Below are 10,655 nucleotides of genomic sequence, written 5' to 3'. Positions count from 1 at the left end.
AATGCTACAACTTTTGTTCCAACCCTATAATAGAAAAATAATTAAATCGTACGTCAATATTAAAGTTCGTAACTAAATTATATAAAAAATATTAAATAATAGAAATTAATCTCTCAAATTTTGCTTTATCGAATGTATTTAGAGAACCACCCGATTTGAAGAGTCAAAAAAATAAAATAACAACTATTCAAAAATATTTTCCTGAAAATTTAAACACGATTATTTAAAAATTAACAAAGTTTGAGCAATTCAAATCAGAAGTAAAATTTCGAATTTTCAAACGACTGGTCGACGTATATTATATTTGGATTGTATTATGTTTGGAATATAATGTTTTGAGACAGTTAGTAAATATCATCTTCTTGCCTCACCTTTAGATACACAGACCAGTATTTTCAATGTATAATTAAAGATAAATAAGAGAAGAGAGAGAGAGAAAGAGAGAGTTGTGAAAATTTTAATTAAAAAATTCTTTACTTATTACAAGTTAGGCATAATAATATTAAGGATATGAAGAATATTATTATGATCATGTTGAAGCACATGACATTAACAAATGATTCATCGAAGCATTCGTTACGTCGCGGTACTTACAGTTGATCTAAATGGAGACGCGTCGAAGCCATGGCACTGGCACTAATTATAAGCATGATCCATCAATTTTGAACTTGTTCGAGAAGTGTTATCAACTAACAATAATTTATCACAAGAAGACATTTTGGAACACATTCTGGTGTGTAGACAAACGCACACAAAATTCTAATGAGAGTTTAAATGCGTGCATTTGGCATTTAACACAAAATCATCTCCATAGACCCAAAAATGATTAAAGTAGCAACATTTCTATTGGTATCTTTAGTAAAGGGTACTATGTGATTCTAAAGATTATGAAGACTATGGAGAATATAGGCTCGAAATGTAAGGCAATGCGATGAACGGACAGTGATTGGATTTGGCGCACTGTAAAAACAGATGATGGTCTGGTAAAAACAGCGAAATAAACCAATCAACTCAGATCAATCAGTTTTATGAAAGGGAAATGTCCTTTTATGGCCCAAGAATCGCCGAATAAAAAAGAATCTATTGTTAGTATTTTAAAAAATATATTCTAATTGAAAACTTTAAATGCATTTATCTCAAAATGTGTTTTTTTCACATGCAATGGCTATATAGAGAGGAATCGGCTAAATGGCTTACGCTTTTAATACGTTATTAACTATTTGCATTAATCTAAAAAAAGTAAAAAAATTTTACATTTTAAATAATTTTTTTTATAATTTAATGGAAAAAATAATGATCTACAAAAATAAAAAAATTTTTCTTTAAAACGTAATTTTAACAAACAGTTTAGTAAAGGACTTTCGAGATTTAACAAATAATAGAGAAAAAAAGAGTAATATAGCACCCATTTTCATTTTATTGAATAATTTTGTTTGTAATTAATATTTTTTATTGAAACTTAAACGATTACATTCGTCAAAATGTTGTTTAACAGATTCTAGACTCAAAGTAATGAAATATTTATTATTTAGGACGTGATTTATGGGAATCTAATGCACCGCATAATCGGTGGAAGAAAATAAATTTTATTAGATTTAGAATGCATTTAACATTATCAATTACAAATTTGGATTTTTGGTTTTAGAAGATTAGTTTGGACTGTATTAGTGTCAGCAATTTAACAAAAATTGATCTGAAGACATCTGCCGCTATTTCTACTTTTCGACCATTTTGAATTATTTTTGTATATAAAAATTCATACTTATTCTATAAGATAAAAATAAAATAACGTGAAATTGATAGCTATAGTCGTTTTTCCGCAAAAAAAAGGGAAACATGAAAATTGTTGATTTTTTTTTTTTTTATTCAAACCGGGTGGTTTTTTTAACGTAATGTGCATTTCATGCATTCGTAGAGAGACTTAACTTTACGTACATTTTCAACACAGAGAGATTAAACTTCGCGTACCTGGAAAACTCGTAAGAATCGGGCTCATGACCACATGTGAATCCTTCAGAGCGGAGCAACCGCTCCAGATCCTGTCCGATAATGCCCGATTCACAACATATTAACAAATTGTCTCTATCTATCCACAACATCCGATTCATTTGCGATGTGTCTAATGAAATAATCGTTCGACGTTCATCCGAAGGACAACACGCTGCACGGCTGACGCTGGTTCCACCACCGAAAGGTATACAGACGGCTCCATTGTGTGCGCACATATTGACAATCTTGACGACATCCTCGTGACACTCTGTAGATCATGATGTAAAAAAACATGCTGTAGATATATATATTACATCATGCATAAATATGAATGTTAATAGAGGACACACTTCATGACAAAGATTTGCCCACGGAAGGAAGGAAGGAACGATCAAAACACATTCCCACTTATATGCAGTACAAAATATACGTAAGTAAATGCAATTAAACAGAATGAAAAGTGTAAAGTGTGTTATTTTATGAGTTTTTTTCTCAGAACCTATTAAGGACATTCACAATTCAAACGTGATTAGTAATAACATTCTTTACCACATTTTATTTCAACGTTGTGAATTTCCATAAAATAGGATTAGATTCAGTAGGAAGACAGTTCCCATTTTTTTAAATAGAATCTTTTTTTTTCTTATATAAACGAATTCTGTTCATTACGTAAGAGCATACGATAAAAAAATAAATATTTTACGAGACATTTCATATATCATTCTAATATATACTGTCATAAGATACGAAATATCGTGTTACCTGACCTACTTATCACTCGTAAACGTGCTTTTGCTCTTTGATAATGCAATGTTTTACCGCGTTTTTTACTTATTCCTTTTAGTCGTTCTATTATAATATTATTTATAATTTATTCTAGATTTTATTATATTAATCCAGAAGCGATCAATTATATATATATCTGACAATAATGTAATTAATTAACGATTATTTTTTATATTCTCAATATATTCATAGAATAAAAAAAGAAATTGTTTTATCTAAAAAAAAAAACATGTAACTCCACGGAAAAATTATTTATATTTTTACTTTTAAGAAATCTTCCTCATATTGGAAAAATAAAAATAATCGTCGGAATCCCTAAAGCAGTTTAAAATTTTTTTCTTTTCTTTTTTTGAGACAATTGACATTTTCTGTGACAGCTAGGTTGTAATGATTTCAAGAGACCGGTTTCTAATATATTTTGTCAGAACCTTTAGAATACGTTGGAAGAGCAGAAGTGAAATAAACTTTGACTATTACATGGCTCCATACGGAACTCAGCAAAATTAATTTTTTAAGACCTATCTTAATTAAATTCTTTTTATTTACTATTATTTTAGTAAGTATTTATCTTTTTCATTTAGTAAATGTTATTTATTTTCTTCACGTTCTACTCTGAACAATTTTATGTCACCTGTATATGGAAGTGAAAGGAAAACAAACTTGAATGTTCAGTTCAGTTAAATACCCGACTTAGACTTGAGCAGAAATTCATATTGATTATTCTTGCTGCAACTCACATGTCATAAACAATATTGATTTATTATCCATGGAAGATTCTTCGCATTTTGATGATTTATTCTTAAAACAGTAATAACCGCTAAAATTTAATTTTGACATTGAGGATTGTTAAAATTTATTAAACTTTTGTATATGCAATAATCTTTTATGTAGAAATCTCTTATGTCAAATATATATTATTTAATCTAAATTAACTAAAATTCCATTGATGAATAAAATATTTGATAAGATTATAAGATCTATATGAATCATGTATATACATGACCATATATTAGCGCGATATTAAAGATAAAAGCAGTAAAACTGATTAACGCAATTTTTTGATTGCGTTAATCAAACGCATTAATTGAAATTAAACAGAAATGATTATACACGATGATTTTAAAAGTACTTAGAAGTTTTTATTTAAAAAATAATCTGAAATAAAATCTCGAATTAAAAAATAAAGTAATTATTTATTAGACAATAAACTTTCTAAGACAAGCATAAACAATAGATTTATCATAAAAGTATGTATCAGGCAAATACTTTTTATTCGAAATCGCAAAAAAAAAAGATTACCATGTAAGTAGCACTGTATAATTACATATCACAACATCAATTAAATAGGTGGAGTAATAATATTTCACTGATTGTGGACTTGTAGAAAAAAGATTGTCGTAGAAGAATTTCCATTTGCAATTGTATCTGTTTTAATTTTTGGAAAATAGCTGTATTTACCAAAGTTGAAAAAAGTACAAAGTAATTGTTTAAAAAATTTTAATGATTAACTTGTTTATCTGTAAAATGTCACATTGTTTTCATAATAACGTCTCTATATAATTTTTTTGAATAATATAATCTCGTTAACAAATAGATATTCTTTAAAAATTAATATTGTGTGCATTAACACAAATAATTAAATTCCGCCCATTTATTGCAATTTTCATAATAATAATAATAGAAAAATATCAACTTACTGGGCCATAGGACAATATCCGGTATCCTTTCGAAGGAACCATGCTTCAAAAGGTAAATTTCTCGCAACGTGTGACCGTGTGCTCGAAATAAACGATCGACGCCATCGGTTGAATAATCGATTGTTAATTCTTTGATTGTTTCCAACAATTCTGCAGAAAGAATTGGTTCTGGAAAGTGCTTTGGTAAATTTTGAGGCGTCGTCTTCATTTCCCATGTTACATCGAAAGTTGTTTCGCACCATTTTGTGAAATATGGAAGCTCTTGATTTCCAATGGGATATCTAAACAAAAATATTAAAATTAACTATTTACATAGCGTATATTCTAATCGACTGAAATATTTCTCCCTTTAGTACACTTAAGAGAAAAATGCATGTTTTAGACGAACGTTGTATGATTTGGAGAGGGACATGCATCATTGTTTCAACGTTGAATAGTTGTTTGAAGGTCAATTTTAGTAACACAGTGTGATGTACATTTTTTCTTACAAAAACATCAGAATAAATGTTCAAAATGATGACCTTAAACTTCCACACACTTATTAATGCGTTTAATGAATGAGTGATGCATAAATAAAGTTTCTCTATTGATATTTCTACAAGCTATTGTGTTACGCGTAGAATGAGTCGGAAATGGTAAATATTTGATGGTACTTGACGATCCATCGACAACTTCAAAAAATATGAAAGAGCGAATCCTAACAGCTTGTAGAAGGATCAACAGAGAAACTTTATTATCTTTGATTCTACACTTTACAAACACAAATTCTCAGCTTGAAAAGCATAAATTACTTCATTACGTAATTTTTGTGTTTTTAAAGCAGAGTATACTGTAGGAGAATAGATATCGGACAAGGATCGAGGGATCGAAGATCGATTGTTATCGGTCGACAATCGTAACGACCTTATATGTTGTCGAAATTTGGGAGAGCACGAGCGAGCGACAGTCCGCTGTAGGGATGTTCGATCTTATGAAAAGAATCGATTTTTCGAATCGAACTGAATCGTAACTAAAAGTATCGATCCGCCCAAAAATCGAATGTCAAAGAATCGATTTCGCAAAAATCGATCTTTTTTATTATTTTAATTATACAGGGTTGTGTCGTATGTACATTTCAAGATTACGTCTATATTGATTATTTACGTATTGTTCAAACAAAATTTTTTTTATGTAGACAATACAAGCAATGTAAATTATTGAATAACATAATACGAAAAAAATTAAAAAAATAAATAATTAAATTGTTAATATATCTGATTTTAATATTAATAAAATAAAAATATACAATATTAATAATTCAAAAATAAAATATAATTTACATTATTTCTGTATATTGATAAAAATGGAAACAGTACACATTAAATAAAATATTTTAGATTTCTTTTATATTTATTATTGTACATATTGTTACATTCGGAAAAGTCAGCTTGTTTTCTAGCTCACTCGCGCTCAGGAAATAAGAAAGCTTTCTTTAATACGAAAGAGCTTTTTAATAACACAGCGTAATTCAAAAACAGCAAGAACAAATCAACAACACGAACACTATAACACATTGGCAGAAGACGATCTGCAACTGCAATGCCGTTCACGCGTATATAACTACGTAAATCATATTGTAACAATGTGGCGTAACAATATGATTTACATAGTTACATACGCGTTAAGAATTGCTGTAAGATAATTGTGTCTTGTAACGTATTAGTATTTGAATGGAAGTTCATACACGGGAGGATTTATTTCGGTGTCCGGATAATTACGGGAGGTGGAAAATCACTGTCTTTCTTATATTAGTTTATATGTATGTGAGAGTGGAAGCAATCACGAGCGTACAGCAGTTTTTGGAAACTATTTTAAAAACTGAGAAACGCTCGTGATTGGTTTGCACCCTAAGAATCGAGACGCCGATCTCGGGCCGTGAGAATCGATTCGTCGATTTAATCGAAACTTAAGAATCGATCTAAAAAATCGAGAACTGAAAGAAAAAGAATTGATTTTCCAAAAAATCGATTCAAGATCGAACATCCCTAGTCCGCTGTGAGTCGCGAGCCGAGACAGTGCTCCGTGTCAGAGACAGAGTGTATAAGGACAGGGTAAGAGACAAACAGAGACAGAGTGCGGAAATTCAGAGTTAGCCACGAGTTCGTTTTTTCTTTTTACGTGAACTTTTTCAAGAAACGATTAATATTATTAATTCGACTGAAGCGACAAGATTCGCTCTATATATGTAACTATTTAAATCGCGTACTTAATTAAATTGCGACCTTATTAACAACAACTACCTTTAATCATTATATTTATTTCCATCTTATCTTTCTTAAAATCTTATTATCCTACAATACGTATTTGTGTTTTTATAACAGAGAATTCATGTTTGTAAGGCATAGAATTACGTACAGTGCATATTTATGTCGGTACATTTGAGTAGATGGTCCGATTCACATTCAAATCACTATTGGTTTTGTTCTATTGACTGATGACGACTAGAACTGTTTACTTTATATATTGCGCTGAAGATGACTCAAAAACGAGTCGAAACGTTCGTTCTAATTGTAATTCAATGATAAATAAACATTTCGTATAATATTAATACGATTGCGCATTTGTATCCGCGCTGACTCTCATTAGCCTTTTTTTTCAGTACTAATTGTTTTTTATTTTATTCTTGTTTATGCCTAAAATGAACAATGAAGAATGATGTTAACATGGCGCTTGGAATGTGAAGCGAACCGCGGTTTTAGTCAATATAACAGTGTATCTTTATTTTCTTTCCTAAAATGTTATTAATAGTAAGGATTTATTGACCACTTAATGATTAACATTATGTATATTAGTCGTTCCAATGAGAGCAGAACAATATTTTTTTAAACGTTTTTGGAAATTTTTTAAAACATTATTTGCAACGAGAAAAAATATATTTAAAAAACATTGAAATTAGATCCTTTTTTTATTAAAAAATTTATTTATCTTAACATTTTGAAAAATATTTGTTAACATTTTAAATAATAATTATGTTGTTAGATTAATAAATGGATAAATGTTAAAAATATATATTTCTTTAAATTATTATTTCAAATGAGTATTAATGTAAGAATAAATATTAAATAAATGTTAAATGTATATTTTTTCTAAAGCATTATTTCAAATAAATAATGTAGAATAAATATTTTTACAATAAAACTGTACAATGTATAATTCATGAAAAATAAAAACTGTATGTCACTTTTAATGAAAATTAAAAAGATTGTTCATTGCGGTGTTTCGTACAAGTGAAAGTCAAGCATGTGTCAGCGATCTAGAATGTCTGACGAAGTTGTATTTTTTTTGTTGCCAATGCTGACTATATTTCTTGTTGTTATCTTTATTTCGATATATATACAATGTAAATAACAGATTATTTTATGTTATAATACTTTTATAATACTAGTAAATATGAAAATTCAGAACAGATCTATATTTAAGATGGGAGAGTATTCTGCTGAGGAAATTTTATATCTATTATTTAACGATTGCAGGATTTATTTACACGTAATAAATATATTTTTCTTCTTAAAATATTTATATTTGTCTTATTATTTTTTTAGTTTTTATAACATTTCATCAAAAATTATAGAATAAAAAATCTTAAAAGTATTTTAAAATATTTTATAATTAACATGTATAAAAAATTTTGAGAAAGAATGTAAATGTTCTGAGAATGATTGTTTTCATACGAAGTCGCCACTGCGGTGTGAATATGAAATTGTATTAAAAAAAATATACATAAAACATTGTATGTATATAGAATTTACTCGTAAACACTTTACTTTTTGTAAACAAACCATAAAATCAATAAATTAATAAATTATTTTGTAATTATTTATTGTTCTTATTTTTCTTTTTCTTTACATGAATAGAGATTATAAAGAAAGAATACATGTATGGATGAATTTTATATATTTCTAAATTATATATTATTTTTACATGAAAAAATTTTTACCAGGCTATTTATCAATAATGCTAAAAAAATTCGTTTTTTTATCAGTTACTAACACAACGATGATAAGGTAGAAAATATTACAAATATTACAAATATCTATAATTGCAAAAAACAAGATGTCCCGCGAAAAAATTGTTTATACATAATTAAGTTTAATTATATATATTTAAATATATATGAAAATATTTTATTATAGGTATAATCATATATAAATATATATGATAATTATATATAATTATATATGATTAAATATAATTATATACAATTATATATAAAAAAATTTTTCCCCAGAATCATATAATTAATGTCTTGTATGGGCTATTTTTTAGACAACATAAATCTCTAAAAATGAAGCATAAGATATCTTATGACCTAATTTTATGACGTCATATTGTTTGGATTGGTCCATTAGCAATTTGAAATTATTAGTGCAATAATCGTTTTTAATTCATTATGTGCATTGCAATTTTGACTTAAAATGCAACTTGGTATATCATAATAGCTGTATCTTACGCAAACTAAGCAACTTTGATAATACAATTCTTATCACTCTTATTACTACGTCTACTATCATACGATTACAATTGATGATACGTCACCGTGATACGCGCTAAAAAAATTTATGATTAGATTTCAAAAATAATAATTAGAAATTAAAATAATATTGTTTTATTTACAATGATTGGTATAATGTTCATATTAAAATTTATATCTTTATAATAATTATTTCTGAAATACATTATGAAGACATGTTACTTTATAATTTCCTAATATAATTTTATTTCTCAAACATAATTACGTGTTTTATTAGTACAATATTGATAAAATTATAAAAATTAATATTATGATTAATACATTTTTGAATTAATTATTATCACAGTGTTAATAATATAACTGCAATTTTCGTGTATTTTCTCTTATGGTATTTGTGAAATTTTTATGCAGATAAGGTTTTCATCGATTCGCTGACGACAGGCGGTAATTGTAAGACTCACTCAAGAAGTGCAAATAAAAGGTGCACACACATAGTGCGTAACACATCGCGACATGCATTAACTTGCGATACGCTTAATTGCCAGAGTAACTGAATAAATATACTGGCTAGATAAAGGTAAAGAAACGAGACAATACACGAGAATTTCAACATTCAACATGTTCACTTAGCAAGTTAAGACTTTTCAATGCTACATATGGATATTTAGTGAAATCTCAATTTTAATCCTCCCGATAAATAATTAAAACTGAACAAAAAACTTATCATGTAAATAAATAAAAATTGAAAAAGATTACGAATTATAAAAGTGACTGCTTACAAAGTCAATAATCGAAATATATTCTATACATGCTTCTGAGAATCAAAACTATTAAATTGCTCATCAATTTATTATAATAATATTATTTATTCCAGTATCACGCAATGACTATATTTCAAGTCCGACGAAAATGCACCGTACAGTTTGCATAAGTGGGGAGGGCAAGTTCGCCGGAGATTGTGAAAATTGTTCAGCACTAAGGCCGGTATTCATAGTCGATTCTTATTTCAAGGTCGTCTTAAGTAACGTCTTAAGATGCTAATACGGCTCTCTGATTGGTTGATGGCATCTTAAGATGATACTTAAGATGATCTTAAATATAAGAATCGACTATGAATACCGGCCTAAGATCTGCCGTGACCGATATGGGCCATCTCATATTTATGTTTAACTCTAATTATTTTTATTACGTAGTAAATACGTGTCATTGTAAACCATACAATTCGTTTAATGACAATTATTATATATTTAAATTAAAATCGATTTCATCAGTTTTACTTTATACCTAATTATTAACTTAATCAATGAATAAAAAACGAAACTATCATTAACCAATTTAGCAATAGTCAAATTGCTAAATTTAAAATGCATAATCTTTAAGTAAAATAATAACATGTAATAATTTATTTCGCAAACTCAAAAGAATTTTTATATATGGTATATGACGAAATAAAAAGAAGATTGGACCTTAAGCTAATTAGTACAGTGATAAGATAAGTACCTACATGGAATCTTGAAGTAGATAAAAGCTAAGTACTTGAACTTTGTACATCTTAATTTAAATAATTTATTTAATAAACTGAAAATTATATACATTTTAATCTTATATTAAAATGTAACATCCCAAGGAGAACAGAAAAGGCAAAAAGGTATCAAAATGACGTCAAAATATGA

The 10,655-nt window shown here is 27.7% G+C and overlaps 1 protein-coding gene across 5 annotated transcripts in view; it reads right to left on the bottom strand.

Annotated features, from left to right (window-relative positions):
• The window catches only part of LOC105192912 (alkyldihydroxyacetonephosphate synthase), an 86,245-nt gene that overhangs the window by 4,961 nt on the left and 70,629 nt on the right, over positions 1–10,655 (bottom strand). For all 5 annotated transcript variants that reach the window (XM_026134304.2, XM_039452865.1, XM_026134303.2 and 2 more), the window contains 2 exons: positions 4,473–4,753; positions 1,969–2,257 (listed from right to left, as the gene is read on the bottom strand). In XM_026134304.2, the coding sequence (XP_025990089.2) occupies positions 1,969–2,257; positions 4,473–4,680 (497 nt within the window). In that variant the 5' untranslated portion in view covers positions 4,681–4,753. The remainder of the gene's footprint in view (positions 1–1,968; positions 2,258–4,472; positions 4,754–10,655) is intronic.

The sequence above is a fragment of the Solenopsis invicta genome, chromosome 8 (assembly GCF_016802725.1).
Source record: "Solenopsis invicta isolate M01_SB chromosome 8, UNIL_Sinv_3.0, whole genome shotgun sequence".
Taxonomy (NCBI): domain Eukaryota; kingdom Metazoa; phylum Arthropoda; class Insecta; order Hymenoptera; family Formicidae; genus Solenopsis; species Solenopsis invicta.
This window is presented reverse-complemented; position numbering and strand designations above follow the sequence as displayed.